The sequence below is a fragment of the Colletotrichum gloeosporioides genome (assembly GCF_011800055.1).
Source record: "Colletotrichum gloeosporioides strain Lc1 chromosome Unknown consensus_17, whole genome shotgun sequence".
Classification (NCBI taxonomy): domain Eukaryota; kingdom Fungi; phylum Ascomycota; class Sordariomycetes; order Glomerellales; family Glomerellaceae; genus Colletotrichum; species Colletotrichum gloeosporioides.
In genome coordinates, this window is record NW_025544662.1 from 673,707 (window position 1) to 695,622 (window position 21,916).

At 54.5% G+C, this 21,916-nt stretch overlaps 6 protein-coding genes across 6 annotated transcripts; 4 read left to right on the plus strand and 2 right to left on the minus strand.

Annotated features, from left to right (window-relative positions):
• Positions 1-1,100: 1,100 nt before the first annotated feature.
• GCG54_00011106 (putative endo-xylogalacturonan hydrolase A) lies at positions 1,101-2,405 on the plus strand (the record flags this gene model as incomplete). Its single annotated transcript, XM_045411016.1, has 2 exons — positions 1,101-1,217; positions 1,296-2,405. The coding sequence occupies 2 exons, from the start codon at positions 1,101-1,103 to the stop codon at positions 2,403-2,405; spliced, it is 1,227 nt and encodes a 408-aa protein (XP_045268074.1).
• Positions 2,406-2,871: 466 nt separating this feature from the next.
• GCG54_00011107 (uncharacterized protein) lies at positions 2,872-4,734 on the minus strand (the record flags this gene model as incomplete). Its single annotated transcript, XM_045411017.1, has 9 exons — positions 2,872-3,239; positions 3,296-3,363; positions 3,414-3,752; positions 3,810-3,847; positions 3,908-3,975; positions 4,024-4,060; positions 4,114-4,298; positions 4,357-4,588; positions 4,612-4,734. 9 exons carry the CDS (start codon positions 4,732-4,734, stop codon positions 2,872-2,874), a joined length of 1,458 nt encoding a protein of 485 aa, XP_045268075.1.
• A 1,760-nt stretch (positions 4,735-6,494) lies between these two features.
• GCG54_00011108 (Oxygen-dependent choline dehydrogenase) lies at positions 6,495-8,548 on the plus strand (the record flags this gene model as incomplete). The annotated part of the gene is made up of 2 exons (XM_045411018.1): positions 6,495-6,559; positions 6,628-8,548. 2 exons carry the CDS (start codon positions 6,495-6,497, stop codon positions 8,546-8,548), a joined length of 1,986 nt encoding a protein of 661 aa, XP_045268076.1.
• A 4,812-nt stretch (positions 8,549-13,360) lies between these two features.
• Positions 13,361-16,276, plus strand: GCG54_00011109 (uncharacterized protein; the record flags this gene model as incomplete). The annotated part of the gene is made up of 1 exon (XM_045411019.1): positions 13,361-16,276. The coding sequence occupies one exon, from the start codon at positions 13,361-13,363 to the stop codon at positions 16,274-16,276; it is 2,916 nt and encodes a 971-aa protein (XP_045268077.1).
• Positions 16,277-17,190: 914 nt separating this feature from the next.
• On the plus strand, positions 17,191-18,838 carry GCG54_00011110 (uncharacterized protein; the record flags this gene model as incomplete). Its single annotated transcript, XM_045411020.1, has 4 exons — positions 17,191-17,253; positions 17,315-17,952; positions 18,008-18,713; positions 18,773-18,838. 4 exons carry the CDS (start codon positions 17,191-17,193, stop codon positions 18,836-18,838), a joined length of 1,473 nt encoding a protein of 490 aa, XP_045268078.1.
• Positions 18,839-19,175: 337 nt separating this feature from the next.
• On the minus strand, positions 19,176-20,356 carry GCG54_00011111 (uncharacterized protein; the record flags this gene model as incomplete). Its single annotated transcript, XM_045411021.1, has 2 exons — positions 19,176-19,507; positions 19,597-20,356. The coding sequence occupies 2 exons, from the start codon at positions 20,354-20,356 to the stop codon at positions 19,176-19,178; spliced, it is 1,092 nt and encodes a 363-aa protein (XP_045268079.1).
• Positions 20,357-21,916: the final 1,560 nt, after the last annotated feature.

The following is a 21,916-nucleotide window of genomic DNA, read 5'->3' on the forward strand; positions in this document are numbered from 1 at the left end:
TGACATGCCGAGGGTCGGCTGAGCCACATCTCAAACGGGCCGAGAAGGTTGCACACTACTGAACCTGTTGGATAGATCATGCGTGGTGGTAGGTTAACGTTGATAGAAGGAAGCCGAAGAGTAAACTTGAGAAGACTGTCACGTGTGAAGAGCCCAAGGATGCAGGTGAGATGTCTCCAGATCCGGTCGGATCCGTCGGTTTTTACAGAAACCCACCATGATTCACGCCGATTCGACTGAGCGCCAGTGCCGTGCGTGGCGCGATGTGAAGGTCTTTTGCCAAAAGCCTGATTGCTGGACTCTCGGCTCATTTACGCATTCATCAGAGGCATTCTCAGTGTGAGGGAAATCGGGAAGGACGTTTGATCAGTAGGCATTTTCTTATGTTTGATAGGCAGTCTTGTCTGGCAACGATCTTGCGAATGTACGTGTCTCCAATGTGTCTTTCACTCACTCGGAAGCGCTTGCGGCTCATGGCGGGGACGGGCAGTTGGCATTTACCTTGGAACGATACAGTGCAATGTTCCCCATCTTTTCACAGCCATAGACGAAGGAGAAAATCATTCCATGAACTGTCAAAAGCTTGGCGACGGCTCAATCTGGCTTCATAGGCCATCACCACACTTAGACACAGGGTGTGCAAAGCTTAACTCGACCGCCGCCCGGCCCGAAGGGACATTGTTCAGGGGCTTACATCCACTGAACGCAATTAACACACCACACTCCTGGCAGCACATGTTTCCCCGTTGGACGGTCAGGGTCCCTATGATTGGAGGAACTTTGGGGATCGCTTCCTGTCAAGTGACAGTGCTACAGGGATCCGCCCAGAACAGGGTACAACTTCTCTTTTCAGTCTCCAGCTCGTACCCAACTAGCCCATTGTTCCTGTTGACGGGATATCTTTGTTTCTTGTTTATACCCCGGAATGCACCATCTAGACCCAATGTGGAATATCCGACGGTGGATCCATCTACCGTCGGCATCCTTAGCCGTTGGCGCCCCCATTCGACCAGACAGGAAACCGAATCTACTAAAGCCTAGGTCTTGGCCATGACTATCAGCGAAGATACGAGTGCCATCCGCAGCCGACTTCTCCAACCATGGTTTGTCTTATGAAAACTGCCGTTGCTTACGCAGCCAGCGCTGTCGCGCTCGAGGCATCTTCGTTACTGCGCGAACGAAACGGAGGCGCCCTAATCCAGAGAGCATCATGCACTGTAAGTACGCCGTGCCGGTTGAACTGTGACTACGCTATCGGCAAGACCAACGTGGGCTAACAATCATCGTCTACCAAGCCCACTACTTCCACCTCCTCGAAAGATGACGTACCATCTATCGTCGCCGCCATCCAGAAGTGCGGAAACGGTGGCATCATCTTGATCCCGAAAGGTACGACCTACACGATCGGCTCAACTCTCGACTTCGCCGGATGTAGCAACTGCGACTTCCAACTTGAAGGCACTCTGAAGGTCTCCGAAGACTTCACCTACTGGAACGGCAAACAGTCCATCATCAACGTCAAGAAAGTCACGGATGCCAAGATTCGCAGTCTTACTGGATCCGGGGTGATCGATGGCAACGGCCAAGGGTCGTGGGATAAGTTTGCCTCGGACAGCACATACGACAGGCCGACCCTGCTCTACATCACCGGGTCATCAAACATCCAAGTTTCAGGCATTGCCGTCAAGAACCCTCCCTCCTTTGGTCTCTCAGCCGCCGGCGGTTCGACGAACGTCAATTTCCGCGACATCTCCCTTTCCGCGGTGTCAACGTCCACCAACCTGCCTAAGAACACGGATGGATTTGACATTGGCCCCGCCACGAACGTCAACCTCCAGAACATCACAGTCGTCAACGACGACGACTGCGTCGCACTCAAGTCCGGAGCTGACGGTGTTGAGATCAGGGACATCACCTGTTCCGGCAGTCACGGTCTGAGCATTGGAAGTCTAGGCAAGACGACCGGTAGCACAGACTTTGTCAAGAACGTCTTCGTCGGCAACGCGGTCATGAAAGCCTCTACCAAGGCCGCCGGGATCAAAGTCTACCCCGGTGGAAGCACGCACGGGATCGCGACTGTCAGCAACATCACCTGGGACGGGGTCGTTCTCGACAACAGCGACTATGCTTTTCAGCTTCAGACCTGCTACGGCGAGACCGCGGACTTCTGCAAGTCGAACCCCCCGACTGCCCAAATCACCGACATCTTTGTGAAGAATTTCTCCGGAACCACATCAGCAAAGTACAAGGGCGTGACAGCAAACATCGACTGTCCGGTCAAAGGATCCTGCAAGATTGCCTTCAGTAACTGGAAAGTGAAGCCAGCTAGCGGCAGTGCTACTGTCGCCTGTGCCAATTCCAGTGGGATTAGTGGCGTGACCTGCTCTTCTGGAGCCTCTGGATAGACAACATGGATATCATGAAAGTGTTTTAGGTAATAGTTCACGTTCAGCGAAAACCGTTCTTGTTGCAATGGCCTTAATTTGTAAGTAGCTAACCACCCAGCCTGTTCAATGTCTGTTCTGGGACGGGTATCGAAGTCAACATCGAATGATACGTTCGGAGACCGCCCATCTTTCCCGTGACAACGCCCCTGATTTCTCCTAATTAATTGATCCTACGAATGACGGTAGTAGAATGAATAATAATAGTAATCCATAGCGACGGCGATGATGACGATGACAGTGATGAAGAAATCATAATTATTATAATTATACCCGGTTAGCTAGAAGGATCCGCACGGTGGGCAAAACTCTTATGCATAAGGTAGGCAATACTCAGTTTGAGTGACCTTTCTTTTCTGTTGGACTTGGAATTCAAGACTGAATCATCATATTGTAACTGGACATCAAAACATAAAGCAATGGGTATCTAACACAACGTCGACTTATCCATCCACTCATGCCTCTCCGAACCATCCGTACTTGTCGTGTCAACCCTTGTATCTGTCGTTACATACGTATCCTTTGCAGTTGAACTACTCCCAAATTTCCTGGGCTCAATCGGCTTCCGTGGCGACGCCTCGGACGATAGTGCAATAGACTGATGCGAGGCATTGGACTTGGCTGTTCCAGATGGGTCCCGCGACTTCCTGTGGTATCCGCTTTGCACTGTGGTTTTGACGGTACTGAGAATGCCGGGAATCTTCTTAAAGAGAGGGCGTAACGCGGGAAGACTGCCGCAGATTATTGCCGCGTTGAGTTCAATGGAAGACCAGAGAACAATGTCAACGTTGTCCCCTATTTGGGTTGGATTAGAGTGCCGCACATCAATGGAGTCCGTGTAAGATACTTACACGTCGCGTCGTAGGTGTTGGCATATGAAACCATGTATTTGAGGCGGATCATGCTGGCGATACAGGCACTGCATTTTGGTTAGCTGGCACTGTCCTACAACGTCTGGAAGTGACTCACAAAGACGCGACGCCAAACATGAACACAAGCGCGAGCTTCTTCTTCCTGCACAGCTGCAGCTTCATGAGCTCAGGGATGGGCATGATGAAAAGGATTAGGTCCTCGAATATGCTGACGGCGGCTCCTCCGTATCCGAGAGCTGCGTAATCAAGACAGCGGCCTTCGATTCGACGGTTCCATATTGCTTCGATGGGGAGACATTGGAACGTAACGAGGAAGAGAAACATGAGGCCATGTGTTAGGAGGAATATCATGAACCCTATTGTGTACCGCCGAAAGCGCTTGTTGTTGGTGAATACTCGTGAGTAAAAGCAGCATATCGATGACTTGGCGGAGATGCTGAATCATTATCATTAGAGGGTCAACCTCAGTCGCTGGTTTTAAAGATGGACTTACAGTACGAATATGTAGAGCATCTGCAGAACGTAGAATATCTGTCACCAAATGTGAGTACATAAGTGGGAGGAGAATGACAGTTGAGGATCGTAGCTCACCTGCAAGATGGTCTTTCCTTTCCCTGGCTCAACATCCCAATAATGAATACCAAAGCCAAGGCCGGCATCTAGAATTATTAGCTTCGAGTCTCATCTGGGGTAGTGAGAATGCTCACTATAGTAGCCCAGTCCTGCGGAAACTATGAGAAAGAACTGCATCCAAGTCAGAGGCGAGTCTCGATAGTAGACTAGGATTCGCAACGCACCAAGCCCATCAAGGCCGTCCAGTCATCCCACCAGAGCTGGTTCGTGACGGTCCATCTCGCGACACACCGGAGAGCCACCGTTGCGGTGCTTATGGAAGGTAGGACAATGGAAAAGACTTTTGAAAATCGTCGACGTTCTGGTATTGGGTACCCACGGCATAGTTGTTGCGATATCTCCGCGGTGGCTTGGCGAGTGTTAGTCGATGGTCTTCATTGATGGGATGGGGGATAACACGAACCGACTTGCTGGTCGAAGATGCAAGACGTCTGCACACATGCAGACACCCCGGCTTGCAGGGGAATGTTGGTACAGACACAGTCTGTGAGACCGGCCATCGTGCATTTCCCTGCTCGGAACCCCTCGGCGAAGCATGGCATCTAGGTCCGGTGAGCATGCGGCGATGCAAATGCCAAGACGTGGCTGTTGGATGAAGATGCCCTTTTCGGCGATGTTTGGAACACATGAAATCATCGACTTAAGAGAGAAAAACAACTTACAGCGCAGGCTGGGGTCCCGGCGAGGAGCGTGGTGATCGCCGTGGAATTCAACTTCGGTGTGGACTGGCCGGCGGCGTGGGCCGCCAGCAGCAGGGCGCCCGCAGCAACCCGCACCAAATGCATCCTTACAAACAGACAGACTCAAACCTGTCGGCCGCAACAGCAAGGCGTGGATGTTCTAGGGGGATATTTCAAATAGCAAAACAAAAGAAAAAAAAGGGAAGAGAAAAGCTTCAAGAGACAAAGTGCTCTGGACACAGCAGCAAGCGCTACATAAAACCCTCGACAGATCAGAGTTCAACGCGAAAGTGCCACTCAGCGCGATAGGCCGAGTGTTGCGTATTGCATGGACGAAAACGGACAACGCGGGAGAAACCGACTCTAGAACGGCTGTACGGACTGAACAGGCGGCCACCAGGTTGTTGGTACCAGACGGACAGAACAAACGACGCTTCCATTCACTCTTCATTGGAGAGGACGCCGTGGCTGATGTGTCTCATTGCCATGTGGTAAATGAGGCTTCATTCTATCAATACGTGCAAGGGATCGCGACTAGAATCGCTGCTAGAGCCCCTTCGTTTGGAAACCAATGAGCTTGTCTATCGTCCGACCCAGGCTCCGCTGATTAAAGAAGCATCTGCAACGGACATTGAAGAAAGTGCGCAGCGGAGGCATGCGATATTCTCGATGATAAGGCTTAAGCAAAGGCTAAGGAAGGCTGTGTTGGTACTCGAGGCGTCTAGCCTGTGTGTGACAACTGCATCGTTGTCATCGTTGCCGTCGTGAGCCACACGTGGTGCCGCAACGGGAATGGGACGAATTCAGCGGGCTTTCAGCTTCTCTTTGGCAGCACGAAAGGTGCTAACCAGATCCAGTGACAGGGGATGACAGGGCTTGGGGGAAATGCAAGGGGCGCGAATACTCAGTCAGCTGGGTGGGCAGCTGAGTGTGACGAACAGAGGATCAGCCCCGGGGTCATGAGTCGCGCGCCGTGTTCCTGGCCTCTTGAGCCAAACAATGCCTGCCCCCTTTTTCTTCGATGGAGATGGGCTTTTGCCAAACCTGTTCGACATTGTCCATATCATCCTTCAAACATAGATAGAGTGGGAGCTATGATGGGCAGTTCGTAGGTCTGATGGGAGCTTGGACTGCAACGCATGAAAAGCCACTCTCGGTTGTCTGCCCCTTTGTGTTCGCATCTGCAGTCCAGCGCCCGATGTCTCCCTCCAAGGCTGAGCTATCCCCCGCACAACATGGGAAGCCGCTCGCCGTCGAGCTCGGCGGTCCGAGATGCATCGGCCAACCTTCCCGATTTCAACCATGATTCAGGGAACCAGGGCAACTCCATATGAAGCGGTCCCGCAAGAGAGTAATGCCAAGTTCGCGTCTACCGGACCGCGGCATTCTTGCGCAACGCTCCCCTGAATCATCTGAACGCCAAATCGGCCTCCCGCTCGTGTTCCCACAAATTTGAGCATCGTCATCCCCGTTGCGCGCTCCGCGTCCTTCCCCAATCGTTCCCTCGGCCGACGGCGGTAGGCTGAGTTCATCGCGAAGTGGTGTCCGTGCTACCATGCATAGTGATGGCCAATTTGGCCAGGCAAGACATATGCATATTGCAAAGAAGCAGGTCGCATTGGAGATGGGGAAGAAGCGACGAGGGGCGGCAAGTTTAATCAAAGTCAAGGGAGAGTCACGGGTCTCATGTTGCTTTTGTGGTCATTGAGCGCATTCGCAGCTTGCCAGCTGAAGAGGGGTTCTTCATGGAGCATTGTAATAAAGACGACGAGTTGCCGACATTCACAAGCTTTTGAGAATGGTCTTCTTTTGAGTTGCTTGGTACTGCGACCCTCTCAGAGACCGGCTCAAAGCTTCCAAGCAAGATGCGTTGGGGTCACCATGTCACGAACGCGCTGCTTGGCTACATCGTGGCCACAGCTTCTGCTGTGTGAGTTCTGGACTACTTAATCTGCAACGCACAACATCGCGCTAACGAGTTCTTTCTTTCGTCGCCAGTCCGAGCCAGCAGCTTTACGCGCGTCAGTCTACGGACACCTCGTACGACTACGTGATTGTCGGGTCCGGCCCCGGTGGTGGGCCGCTCGCGGCCCGGCTTGCGATTGCCGGGAAGAAGGTCTTGCTGATTGACGCCGGCGACGACCAGGGCGACTCCATCCCGTACAAGGTGCCCGCGCTTAACCTCCAGTCGACGGAGTACGATCCGATGCGATGGGACTACTATGTCAACCACTTCAGCGACCTCGAGGCCCAGAAGAAGGACTCCAAGATGACGTATCGCACGTCTTCCGGAGAGCTCTACGTCGGCCTCAGCCCGCCCGCCGGTGCTGAGCCCCTCGGTATTCTCTACCCTCGGGCCGGCACGCTGGGAGGCTGCGGATCTCACAATGCTTTGATTTCTGTGTACCCGCACAAGTCTGACTGGGACGGCATCGCAAGCTTGACCGGCGACAGCTCTTGGAGTGCCTCGAACATGCGCCAGTACTTCAAGCGACTCGAGAACGCCGAGTATCTGCCCAACGGCATCGTCGGCCATGGTTTCAGCGGCTGGCTTACGACCAGCGTGACGGACTTGGGACTTGTCATCAAGGACATTAAGCTTCTTACCGTGATCCTATCCGCTGCCTCTGCCATGGGCAAGAGCCTGATCGGCCTCATCTTCTCCACCATCCAGGGCCTCGGCGAGGTCCTCCTCCGCGATCTCAACGTCGACTCGTCCGGCCGCGACGCCGCTGAGGGCCTCTACCAGGTTCCCATCTCTGTTGACAGCGGCAGGCGAGTCGGGCCCCGCGAGTTCGTCCTCGACACCGCCAACGCGAAAAACACAGACGGTACACGAAAGTACCACCTCGACCTGAAGCTCAACACCCTCGTAACCAAGGTGCGCTTCGACCAGAGCGGAACCAAGCCACGGGCCGTGGGCGTCGACTTCGTCACGGGCCAGAGCCTGTACCGTGCAGACCCGCGATCCGGAAGCGATGAGGGCACCGCCGGATCCGTCAACGCCACCGCCGAGGTCATCGTCGCCGCCGGCGCCTTCAACACCCCGCAGCTGCTCAAGCTCAGCGGCGTCGGCCCCAAGGATGAGCTTGCCTCTTTCGACATCCCCGTCGTCGTCGATCTGCCTGGCGTCGGCACCAACCTGCAGGACCGCTACGAGACCACCGTCATAGGCGAGACGCCCACCGACTTCCAGATCACAGAGGACTGCACCTTCATCCGCGACGGCACCGCCAACGATCCCTGCCTGAAGAAGTGGGAGGAGGGCACCGCTAGCGGCAGCTCGCCGGGCATCTACGGGTCCAACGGTATCTCCCTGGGCGTCGTCAAGAAGTCCACCGTTGCGGAGGGGGACCCCGACCTCTTTATCGCCGGCGCGCCTGTGGCCTTCCCTGGGTATTACCCCGGGTACTCCGCGGACGGCACCAAGGACGCGCGCCACTGGTCGTGGATCACGCTCAAGGCACACAGCCGCAACCGCGCGGGCACCGTGAAGCTGCGTTCGGCGAACCCCAGAGACACGCCGCAGATCGACTTCAACTCCTTCCAGAACGACGCGGACGGCGCCAAAGACATTCAAGCCGTCGTGGAGGGTATGAAGCTTTCGCGCAAGATGTTCGAAAGCGTGGTGCCCCTGACCGGGGGTTTCACCGAGGTCTGGCCAGGGCCCAACGTGACGGACGCGGACCTGCCTGAGTTCATCAGGAACGAGGCCTGGGGACACCACGCCAGCTGCACCTGTCCGATTGGGACCGACGACGACTCCATGGCTGTGTTGGACTCCAAGTTCAAGGTGAGGGGCGTGGACGGGTTGCGGGTGGTGGATGCGTCCGTGTTCCCCAAGATCCCTGGTTTCTACATTGCGATCCCGGTGTACATGGTGAGCGAGAAGGCGGCGGATGTAATTCTTGGGGTGTAAGGATATGAATGTGTATGTGTGTGTGCGCAAGGCGTCGAGTGCGGTGATACCAGTCTGAGTGACACGACGATGATGGAGTCACCTTGTCAGCAGCTTTACATTTTGCCGACGGGTCGACTGCTCCAATGAGATCAGGGGTGGAATACCCCATGCACCAAGAAAACTTTACTTTGTAGCATCATGTTATTTCTGGAATACTTCTCCAATGTCTTGTCAGGGGGAGGCCGATGCGGTGTTGCTTGAGTTGCATCCGTATTCAAATCCTTCAGTCACTTCGTGTCCTGCTGTACGACAGTTATCCCTCATTAAGTGTACCGACCGTGTACCCTCTCTTAAACGTCTTGTAACGTGAGTGGTTCATCTCACACGTTCTAGGTGATACGCCGGCGCTGCAGCATTGGTGAGGGCGGACGGTGCGGGGAGGAGGAAGATGAAGCAGCGAATGCGACGGAAGATAAGCCTCCAGAACAGCGGACCCCGCGAAGGATCAATAGGCGAAAAAAAGGTCAATGGGTCAAAAGGGTTCTGCAGTGCTGTGATACCTACGGCGAGGCGTCTGCCCCCCCGAGGCGTCTGTCTCAGTCCTTTATAAGGTGCCGATCAGTGGATCCTTCAAGATCGATCACCCGCTGGGAACCGCTGTTTCTGGGCGCGGTACGGGCAGAACGGGAGACGGGCGCAAGACGGAGGAGTTGGAACAAAGGGCAGTCGTTGACTGATCCTTTGGAGATGGATACCCTCGAAGGACGATGGCACGGGACGGCTGTGCTCCGCTGGAGATAATTCCGCCAAGACGGGGACCAGACAATTGGCAAATTCGAATTGCCGGGACGCACGAGATCCAAATGTTCAAAGCGCATCGCCCGAGACAATGGGAAGACGGGAATGCCTACGGGGATGAGCCACGCAGAGGCGTAACTGGTGAGATTGGGCTCGACGGCTTCAGTGAAGAAAGCAGTTAGACGACACAGACAAAAAGGCCGAAGACACTGGAGGAGACGACAGAGGCAAAAAGAATAGGGGCAGGGGCCATTTCCACGTGGCTAATCGATAGCGAAGCAGGGTTTGTAGCGAAAACGAAATTGGATTTCTCAGCTGAATGCGAGAAACCCCGACCTAGCATGTCGTGCAATTCCATGGCATGGGTACGGGGGCAGCAGTGCCGGATGGCGAACGATAACTCGGCAGTGGTGATTAGAGCAAACGCCATAAAGCCTCTGCATCTGGGGGTTTCCAGAATCCGACTGGCCAGACCGAGAGACAGTAGCCCGCACGTAAGGGCAGACAGCTGCATGCAATATGCATTAGACAACGCCGGAAGCATGCAGGCTGCACGCCCCCGGCAACCTTCTCTCTGTCTCTTGCTGCTGCTCTCTGCCACTTCGTACCGCGCTTCGTACTGAATCATCCAATCGTATTGCTACTACGGGCTGGACCTGGATACCGAGGCATTCGTACGAAGAAAAGATGGTGTAGACGCGTGGACCCGGCCCGGCCGAAGTCTAATATCGACGCTATTTGCTCAGGGCAGTTGGGCCCGTCGCAACTCCTGAGAGGCTACGGAGATAAAGAGACAACTGGAGCCAGACCGGACGAGATGGGGACGTGCAAAGTATTTGGGATGGCATAGCGTTGGCGCGGGATCCGTTGGTGTGGTACCCCGAGGCTCCGATAGGACACAGGAGGCGTTCGGGGAAACCTCCACGACCATACCCGTGCTGTACTTGAGGCTTTTCGTGGCTTTGCGACTGTGCTTGTTGCTTGCCTGTCTCTCTGGACATTTGTATGCCATTCAACTGTACTGTTTGGCTGCCATTCATCATCTCCTTCCCCTCACCCACTACCCAGCGGTACGGTACCATCTTGCCCCCCCATCTTCCCCTCCACCATCTGGTTTTCATCGTCCGCCGAGACCCCGCGGCGGCTCATCCAGCCCGGTCTGTTCCCTTCCTTCGAGTGTGTTGGTGGGAATTGCAAATGCTGCGGCGCCAGGGGTGCAACATCTACGGCCGCTACGGCCACCAGCAGCTCCAAGCACCAGACCAACCAGCAGCACGAACAGCTCCAACAAGAGCCTTTTCCAGATGAACTTTGGCGTAGTTAGCATTCTGGCCTTCCTGGGCCAGCCAACCATGGACTGAAATGAGCACGCGACGCGAGACCTGCTGGGCTCTAACCGAGCGCACCCAAACTCACAGAATGGTGGAGTCTGATTGTCCATTCTCTAGCAGAATTTGGCATCGCGAATGGGAAATCCTGACGACACGCAGAGCGCCGCAGGGAACATCGATGTCTTGGATGGACCGGCCAAGCTCCCCTCCACTCTCCCGTTTGAAGCCCGCTCGTCCGCCCGCCCGCCGTGAACCACTGCCATCCACGCAGTCATCGCATCCTTGAGGGACACAGACACACACCCACCCGTACACACACATACGCGCGCATATCACACAGATACAGGGCCGAACAGGTACTTGTAAGACAGATATTCGAAAGAACTCCCGTCCAGGGAAAAGAAGTTGTGGGCCACTGATTACTACTGCGGTAGCATTCGCGTCGATCAAGACGCACGGTTAACCACATCCCCCTCCACGACCCTTTGCCAATTCCTCCCCCGCGCCTATTGGAACGGAGCATGTCGTAGCTATTCCCCGCCGTCCAGGGTCGGAGACGCGATGGAAAGCAGCTAAAATTCTGCCACGGCGTCGAATGCCTGCCTGGCCCCCCCTGACGGACACCCAGGTACGGCCAACATCATCAACGTCAGCTGAAGCTCGTCTCTGCAAGACTATCGCGCCAATGCATGGATGACGGGCAACGCTGTGTGATCGCGGAGCCGAGCTAACAAGGGTGACACGAGTGATTTGATAGCTAACACATGCAGCTAAGAAATCTGAAAAACTGCTAGCTGCTGCCCAGACGCCAGATATGCCATCACGAACGTTCGGTCCCGCTATTCGTTGTAGGAAGTTTTTTCTGTTTGTCTGGTGCCAAAATCTCCAACGACCCGCGCTCTAGTTGGTCTAGACTACCGCGACTGACTAGGAAACTGATCTGATATTAACAGCCTTGAGGGCCCAGATGACACCAGATGACACCAGAATCCATGTACCGAGAAAACGAACAGACCCCCCTGCAGCCTGATGCGCAAGACGGCCGCGCGCACAGAGCTTGCCGTTCTCTGATTCATGTCAGTGCCCGTCCAGCGTTGCAGTCAACCACAACCAGATCTCCCGTGGATGAGAAGCAAAATATTGCTGTCAATTGTCTTGGCTCTGCTTCTTTCGGTGCTGCTGCCGAGTATCAGACTTTGGGACGGCGATTACATGACGTCGCCAACTCCCACTGCCGAAGAGTCTCTATCGATGCGCCCTCGCCCCCCTACTCCCCAGTTCAACAGCACAAAGGACAATGGCAGATGGAGGGGCGGCCTGATCGGCATCCGCCGACGGTGGCCCGCAATCCTGCCCCGGAAAGATTTGCAAACTCAGATCGGTCACTTCTCAGAATGCGAGACATCTGAAGCGACTCAACAAGCGAGGAACAGCAAAAAATAAAGAAAAATGACAGGCAAAAATAAGCAAGCAGAATCGGCTGTCAGGTCTCGCTGCCGCGTGTGACTGGGTCCAATGGAGCCTTCAGGAGGGCATTCGAACCGCAAGATGGGGCTGAGAACGGAGAACAGCCAGCCCGCCGGGAGGGGGCAGAGAGACATAAGCAACCCGGAGTGTGAGCCAAGACTCTCCCTCACGTGGCCGAGACCGTTCTCAGCTCTCCCCGCCACCAGCGCTAATGAGACATGGACAAGTAACAAACGCTGCAGCCATTGGGGCCACAGAACGCGCTCTGCTTTTCTTCGGAACGAGTTTGTCATACTTGGGAGACTGCTTCCCCCTCCTCCCACCTCTCTCTCTCTCTTTCCCGCCTGGTTCCCGTGTCAAACTTCCCAAGCAGAAAAAGTCCTCCGTTTCCCCCTGGATAGTTCGAGCCATCCAACCATGTCCCGTTACCCCCATATCCAAGGGCCCAAACGCTGGGCCCCAGTGCTAACTAGTGGTGGCATATGTCAGTCTACCTGTCTTTGCGCAGCCGCCTCTGCCTCTTGTCTCGTCTGGACCTAGTCAGGCTGGCTGGCTTGCTGTCTGAATTTCCGGTCCTTTGTGTCAAAGCGGCCACCCTAGCGCAGGTCGTCTCTGGGGTTAAGACGTCTAGCGTTGACTTAGTCCTTGGAACCTCCCTTGTACCTGGCACTACGGCTTTGCCATCCCATCCAATGTAGGCCAACATACGCCTGTGTTTGTCCCTCTTAGGTGCAATCGCGATTCAGGTCCTCGAGCCGGGACAATGCCTGTTCTTCCCAATGAGCCCCATTTGGCGTGGGCGGTGGCTTGCCGCTTGAGTCTTGTCTCTATCGACGGCCGCCGACTAGACCTCGACCTGTCCGAGAGCTCCTTGCGAATTGCAAAGGAGGGTCTCTACCTTTCTGTTGCCCAGCTGGGGGGGTCGATCCAGCTCGAGGACCACGGCTGCGACACGAACAGATAAACAGCCCCCGATTCCCACGCTGGCTCTTGATCCGAGAGATCTGGTTTCTGTTGCATTCATTCACCTGCCTTTCAACCTCTGTCAGCTTACTTCCGCCATTTGGCGTTTCTGTAGACATCTAGCTCCTTTGACTATCCCGTCTACCCAGCTGACCATAGGACGGCCCCGCCCCTTGCAGAGCTCACCTCCTCTTCCCCTCCTTTTGCAGTCTGAAGACACCCCTTCATGTCTGTTCAGCCGAGGGCGGCTCATCCTACTAGAAGAGGCACCATGACTGCCGCGATGTATGGGAAGCCGAAGCCCAAGGAGTCCGTCCTGGACCTCTGCACGCGCGCGACCCTGCTTGGCAACAACATCTCGGTCCGCATGCTCGAGTTCCTCACCAACGTCAAGCATCAACCCCACGGCTTCCGCGACCTCGCCAATGACTTCCTCGACATCTGCCGCATACTATGGTCCATCGAGGCCGGCCTCTCGGAGGCGTCCCGGGTCCACCAGGAGTTCCCCGCCGACATGATCAAGGAGCTCGACACCAAGTTCCGCCAGACCAACAGCGACTTCCAGGTCCTTGACCACATGATGTTTGAGTTCCTCGAGTACGAAAAGAAGGGTGCCATGGGCAAGATTCAGCGCGGCTGGCGCATGATGTTCGCCGACAAGGAGATCTTCAGGATGAGGGAGTCGATACGCAAGGCCAGGGACGCGCTGAGGATGAGCGCGCTCGTCTTCCAGTGGTCTCTCGGGAACTCCAAGACGGACGAGGCTGTTGGCAATGGCTATGCTGGCCTCGCGGCTGCTCTCGATCGCATCAGCCAGTCTCACTCGACTGTCCGGATAGCCAAGTCCAAGTCGTTTGAGGTTCAACATACTCCGCCGGACCACTCCGACGAGACTTCGCCTCCTCTGCCTCCTCTGCCCGCTCTCCCCTCTCAAGCACCTCACCTCCCTCCTCCTTCTCTCGTCGAGAAGATGTCAGCAGACTTTGTCATGCAAGAGACCAGGTTATCACCGGACCCGCGCCGTCGCACATCCATCTCCAACAGGAGTCATCACAGCGCGTCGGACCACGGCGCCTCAACGAGGATCCCCGACAGGAGGATAGGCCGCGATGACATTACCATCTCAGAGCACGGTCACTACGACCTTCAATCCCCAGTCTCACTACACAACCTCCAGTCACCGCCTTCGCTGCATGGATCTGGTGTGCACTCCACAAGAATCAACATGGACAGGAGGTCAAACCGGGATGACCTCACCATCTCCGATACCTACGATGCCCCCAGCCGTATCTCAGACAGGAGACCTCTCCGCGACTCTGATAACACACTTTCCCCGTCCTCTTCTGGCACTGAGACTCTCATCGGCGAGCTGCAAAACATCGCCGACAGCATCCCGGCCAAGGTTGTCCGCCTCAAGGCAGACCCCATGACGATGCCGCGCTGGACACCGCGCCACAACGCCAACGGCAACCCGGCGCTCAAGACGTCCCTCATTTCCGCCGTCCAGGGCAAGAACCACAAGCTCGTCGAGCAACTTCTTGACCGCGGCGTATCACCAGACACGGGCGCCGAGAACCATGTTCTCGTCGACTCGGTCCTGTGCCAAGACCACGAGAGCGTGCGCCTCCTGCTGCTCTTCGGCGCTGACCCCAACTCGCCTGACAAGGATGGCATTACGCCTCTCTTTGCTGCCGTTGAGATGAACTCTGTTGAGATGGCCAAGATGCTTCTCAAGTATGGTGCTGACCCCAACCTCTCTGCTGGCTCATCGCAAGAGTCTCCCCTAGCCATCTCCGTCATTGACGGCAAGATTGACTTCGTTCACCTCCTCCTCACATACGGCGGTGACCCGAACCACATCATGGCCAACGGCAACACCGTCCTCATCTGCTCGATGAACAAGAGCACACCAAAGAAGCTGGTCGACCTCATGCTTGACTACGGCTCGGACCCCAACGTCAAGAACAGGGAAGGCAAGACTGCCCTGTTCGAGGCCATCCAGTCCGCCAGAGTCGATCTCCTCACTGCCCTCCTGGACCACGGTGCCAACCCCAACTTGCCCGGACCCAAGCACATGCTTTGGCCGGCGACTTACCAGGCACCGTGTCTCAAGGTCCTCCTTGCCCGCGGCGCCGACAACAAAAAGACGCCAGGCAACATGGAGCTCGCCGTCAGCATCAACAACATCGAGTCCGTCCGCGTCCTCCTCGCCGCCGGCGTCTCCCCCAACCTCAAGAAGGATGGCATCTACACGCCGCTGTGCACGTCCATCCGTGACAACCGCGCCGACATCTTCGAGCTCCTCCTCGAGAGCGGCGCGGATCCCAACCTCAACTCTGCCGAGTACCCCGCCTTCAAGTGCGTCACTCACTTCCGCACCCACTTCCTCCCCCGCCTCGTCGCCGCCGGCAACGACCTGCACAACCCCAAGGGCATCATCGAGATGGCCGTCCGCGTCAACAACATGGAGGCCCTCATGTGGCTCCTCGACCAGGGCGTCAGCCCCAACGACAAGGGCGACGACGGCAACACGCCCATCACCACCGCCATCCGCGAGAACCGCATGGAGATGCTCGACGAGCTCCTCGCCCACGGCGCGGACCCCAACGTGCGCGGCTGCGACTGGCCCATCGTCATGTCCGTCCAGCGCCCGGACGTCCTCAAGAAGCTCCTCCCCGCGGTCCCCGACCCGCGCTCCTTCAAGGGCCTCATGGAGCGCGCCGTTGTCGCGAACCAGCTCGACAGCGTCAAGCTGCTGCTCAAGGCCGGCGTCTCCGTCGAGGACAAGAACGGTGGCGTCTTCTCCCCGCTGACCAGCGCCATCCGCGAGGACAACAAGGAGATGACCAGCTTCCTCATCCACGAGGCCGGCGCCGATATCAACGCGCCCGGTGAGCACCTGCCTATCGTCAAGGCCGTCCGCCGCTGCCGCGGTGACGACACCGACATCCTCGAGATGCTCCTCCGCAACGGCGCCGACGCGAACAAGATGTACCGCGGCTGGAACGCCATCATGCAGGCCGTCGAGAACGGCGACGCCAAGATCCTCAAGATCCTTGTGGAGGCTTGCGGTGTCGACCTCGAGGCCAGGGATGAGGCCGGCCGCACGGTCATGGAGATTGCTGCCGGTCGCGGCTGGGAGGAGTCTGTTGGCATCATCCTCTGGGATGGCAAGAACAAGGCTTAAGCAGCACGCTTCGTTCAAGCACGATTGCACCACCCTTTTCTCTTAATGTGTAAACTGACCCGACATGGTGCTGATGGCAATACCACTTAATTCCTTTTGTTCATGTGTACGAAATACGGAGAATGGGATGGGCAACTCAAGTTTTTTCCGTGTACATGGAAGGGGGCTATGATATCAGACTGCTTTTCCTGTTTGTACTGCGACTGGATATCACTCTTCGTGTTTTTCTTCGTTTCAACATTACCCCCTTAGACTTAAGCTACCTTACTCTCTCAGTTGATTCTACTTCATCATTCACATCACTTGACAATGTTCGCTTTGTTCTGCGCAACGTCTCCACGTGAATTGACTAGTAAGATGGCACATCTGCTATTTTCTTGATGTATCAGTGAGGTCATGGGCAGCCTTGTTGTTTCCACTCGTACGTCCACTTATTTCGCTCAATCACCTCAAAAATACCCTTTTACACGATCTTAGATGTTGACTTTGGAGACCTCCTATTTCTGTCCTGAAGCAACCATTTGTTGACGCTGGAGTAATATACTCTACCTGCCTTACTTTCCTCGTCGATGCTGTCGTCGTTATCACTAATATCGTCACATTTTTGTCTTCAAGATTGATTATCGTAACTGTTATTCCCTGAGCCCATCCGCTCGGGTAGCAAAAGGCAAGCATAATTAGTGCGTGAGCTCAGGTGCCACTGCGTTCTTGTTCCGGTGGGGCGGCGTTGGGCCCTGGATCGGGGATGTCTCCGATGCGTACTTGATGCCGGGAGAGAGCCAAGCCCGGTGGAGAGGAAAATGGAGAACCAAGGAGTTGCAAATCGATGGCTTTTGCTGAGAGAAAAACATTCAGATCACTAAATTGCTTTAGCCGGAATTCAGGCATCGTGTGGCATTACCGAAGCCGGTGGGATGTCACGCTGTGACACGGCCCGGCGTAAACTTGACATTTTGTACACGATACCAGTTGTGTTTGTACTTAAATAGGACATTTGCCGGTACACAATGTTCTGGAAATCACACACATTCGCACCAGCTACCCGTCAAGAAACCCCCCCTCAGAGTTGTCACAATGAGAGCTCTTCCCGTTCTTACCAATCTCGCAGCTTTGGCAGCTTGCTCAGCTGCGGCAGCCATATCCTCGAGACAGAGCGCCGGATCAGCCACAGTTGATGTCTCTCAAACTACAGGAGAAGCCGCCTTCCTTGGGTCCGGCTTCATATATGGCTTCCCAGACAATGGACAGAATGCCGACAACTCAATTCCCGACCACTTCCTCACCGATATCAAATTCAGAACGTGCCGCGCTGGCGGTGCTCAGATTGCTGCTTCCGGTTGGGCCATCGGAGGTGAAGATGGTTACCGCGGCCGCTTTGATTCAACCCTTTCTAATTACCGTACCACTCGCAAGTACAATGCGGACTTCATCCTTCTCCCCCACGACATCTGGGGCTCTCAGGGCGGCTCCTCTGCTGACTTTCCCTTCCCTGGCGATAACGGGGATTGGTCTGGAATGGAAACCTTCATCCGCCGTCTCATCTCTGACGTCAGAGCCAACAACATGCTCGATGGTCTAGTGTTTGATCTCTGGAATGAACCCGATCTCGAAGGCTTTTGGAATCGTCCCTGGTCTCAATACGTTGAGTATTACGTTCGAGCTTCTCAGCTACTAAGGTCCGTTATATCCTACATGCTAGGCGTTCGGTAGCAACTGACGTGTTTGAAACAGGAACGAGATGCCAGAAGCAAAAGTCAGCGGGCCATCGTCAGCTCATTCGCCAAGCCAAGACAGCGCCAACTGGCGAGCCTGGATGCAAGCTGTCGCTCAAGGCAATGTGGCCCCAGACATCTACTCATGGCATCAAATCGGGGCATGGGAGCGAGAACCCGATACAACTGTGCCTGCCCTTCGCGCTCTCCTAGCCGAGTATGGGCTCCCGGAGAGGCCAATCGACGTCAACGAGTACGCCTGGCCGGATGAACAAAACCCTGCTAACTCGGCTTACTACCTTGCACAATTGGAGCGCCACAACATCCGCGGGCTGCGTGCCAACTGGGAGGGCGGCGAGAATCTGCACAACTACCTAGGCAATCTTGTTGCCAAGAACGATCAGGGTTATTATCCCAACGGAGAATGGCAGCTTTACAAGTACTACGCAAACATGGTTGGAGAGCGAGTGTTGACAGCCGCATCTTCAGACCTGAAGTTTGATGCTTTCGCCGTCTTGTCCAATGGGTACTTGAAGATCCTCGCGGGTACAAGGACCGTTCAAAACCGCTATGATATTGTCCTCAAGGGCTTGGCCGAACTTAGACTCCCTGCGCAGGGGACATTGGAAATTCACAGGTATCAGTTCGACTGGGGCGGTGCTCAAGGACTTGTCTATGATGCCCTTGACCTCGGCTCATTCACGTACAACTACTCCGCTGGCGAGGTTAGTTTTGACTTTTACGAGCAGATAGGAGCTTTTAGATACTAACATGCTTCTAACAGCTTACCATTCCACACGACCCGCCAACTCTTGCAACGGCATTTGCTTACGAGATCAAGCTCACCTAAAGCTTGGTTTACCGTCTCAAGCACTGGGTTGAAATTACATGCGTCGGGCTTTCACATGTTTTCTCCCTTCTAGCTTTATACTTTCATACAGCAGGTTAACCCCTGCGGGCACATCTTGTAAATATGCAGTTGCACTCGCTCGTTGGAGAGAATCAAATGTATCATACGCCTAACCATGAAGCACAAGAACAACACGGACTCTCCGCATCACTAAATCTTGAAGACGTCCAGAAGAAGTCCCGCAGGCAAGAAGCCCAAGGCCAAGCCAAGTATGCCGACGACCAACTTCTCAAAGACGAGGACTAGAGTTTGCAATCCGTGCAACATCAAATACAGACTAGCCGCTCGTGTCTGGCAAACCAAAGCGCTCGTCGACCTGCGAGTTGCTGACAGTCACGTTCGAATCAAGCGCGAAAACTTCCTGGTCTAAAAAGGCGCGAACGCCATCTTCCCACTTAGTCTTCTGGGCGAAGAAGTTGATGAGCTTCCTGGACTTATCGATCCCGTCTCGAGCACCGATGACGTTGTTGAAAGTATCGAGGTCACTCGGCACCCGCTTCAGCTTTGATCCGTCGTAGTGAGAATGACGGTCCGACTGGTTTGCATACGTGTGGAATGTGATTACCGGCCCGAGCTTTGCGTACTTTCCGGGCTTGAATCGGCGATACCCTGTGATGAGTCGTTAGTTATGGGTCTGATGGAAGTAGCTACCGTCAAAAGAATCTGGATAGCCATCGCATTGATGCTGACAACCATACCTTCTTCATCATCTGCGTCCAAATCATCTGGGTTCTTGAGCCTTCTCAGCGTGTGTCCAAGTGCATATGAGTCCTGGATCATGTGAAGGCAATTTCCGAGGGCTCGCTTGGGAATATCGGCATGTTGATATGATGGAGTTGTGCCCAGAAACAGTTGCTTGATGCTGACGTCATCCGAAGGAATCGAGCTGGAATTAAATTGATCGGGAAACCTCTTGTCAAGCCTGTCGGCTGCCGCCACATCCTGGCCAATGGCAAGTTTGTACATGATCTCCAGCCAGTCAATCATGTTCTTCTTGGTGACGTTGGGGTCTTCATTGTCCTGCGAGCCCATGGCGTGAAGGAACTGAAGGTCACCAAAGTGACTCCGCTTCGTGAGTCTAGATTCGTCGCCGGTCAAGAACTCCTCAAGAAAGTCCGTGGCGGCGCTTATCTGGTTGTTCCTTTCCTTCGAGTCGACGAACAAAAGGCAAGTTGGGTCGTCGCTCCAGATGAGCCCGCGCATGTATTCCCATTGGTCCGCGTTGATATTGTTGTACTCAGTTCCCTCGGGGAAAGGGTGCTTGGATCCGATGAAAGCAGCGATGGCCATGTCCTCGTGCATCGACTCCTTGAATCCTTCGACGCCGATCTCATAGCTCAAATGCAAGTCTTTCCCATTCTCGATTACCATGTCGGTGTTACTGAGTCGAGAATATAAACCCGTAGATGAAACGCCCTGCAGCACAAGGCACCACGCAGCGGGCAGTATGAAACGCATCATGAATTTGTAGGAATCTGGAAGTTTTGCTTGATGAGGCATGGGCGCACGACTTGGCACCAGCAGCCGCATCTTAAGTATGTCGCAAGGGCTGTGGTAGGCATCCCGATTTTCAATATCAAGACTTGAAAATCGGCCTGGATAGCATTTAAGAAAGCCACAGAAGGCCACGATAATGTATTCTGATACGACAATCCCCCCCATTTAGGGTATGCGGCGTATAGAAAGTTTAGGGCTATGTATAGCGCCCGCATAGGAGGCTTTTTATTTGATGTACTACGAATCTGCGCGAAGGTATAATTTGAGTCCTGACTATTGGATATCAAGATGGGTATCCCAGGAGGAAGGCAGTAAATTGTTTTGACGGTTGAGGTGCACGACGCGCATTCGTCGACTGTCATTGGGTGAACGGTACATGCGGCGTCGCAAGCAGGCGAAGCCGGTAATATCGCCCGTGTTCGTTAAGGCATCAGACCAAGCCACAGCCCAATAGTTTGGTTTCCACGTGCAACTCCAAAGAAGCCTTCGGCAAAAGGTCACATTTTCAAACTTTCCCCCCATCTCGAAAACTAATTTGAATGGACACTGTGTACCAGTGGCTATTTCCTCACAGCCCGCTCACCAGAGTTTGTTGTTGCCGCCCTGGAGCTGTCCCAACGATGATAACACGACTTGCCATGGCCTTGGGACTGAAGCAAACGTACGTATATGCTCTGTGAGAATCGACTATAGCGGAAATCCTTGAACATCAAATGAGAAATAACTCAATTCAATGTCTGCAGCAGTACTTCGCAGTATCATCATGGTTTTCAGACACCCAGTAGCCCGTAGCCACCCGTTTCACCGACGCTGCGCAAATCTAAAAGAGTTGGGGCAAAGGAGGATGACTAGACATCAAACGTAAAGGCCTTTATTGTTCTCTGATGACATGGAGTTGTAAAAACCGATTATCTTGAACACCTTCCATCCGCGTGTGGGAACGGGGTCAGCAGATTAGAAGGAATGCAGGCTCTACCTTGTTCCGACGAGCCCTGGAAATATGCCTACTTCCTGTCTTATCTTAGTAGTGCAACAGTTGAAATTCGCTCCAACCGGCAGTTAAAGGGCACCTGTCCAATGGCCTCGGAGTTCTGGCGTTGGTTGAAAAAGCTCCAGGAGCTCCTACCTTTGAAACGTGTAGCGCATTCGCTAATTACAAGAGTCTGTGTGAGGCTTTTAATCACAATCAAATCTGCGGGGCGGAATAAGATGTACTTCCTTTATCGAATAATCCATCTCAACCGCTGTAGCGTCGAACAGCGAACGGCTTGAACGGGAATGTCAAAGAAAATATGACGAGGGATACGGGATTGCCGCTTGCCCAGTTCGATTCGGATGTTACGGCACGTTGAATATGTGCACTGCTGAGGTGAAACTGATGGTATCTCCTTATTCAAAGACGCTGGTAAGATTGGGTAAAGGTTGTTGGTTCCGAAATAAGCACTTGAATCTGACATGATCCGTTGGCATCGGACACGGCGCCCGACTCCGAAAGATGGATCTCTCAGAACAGCGAGTTGA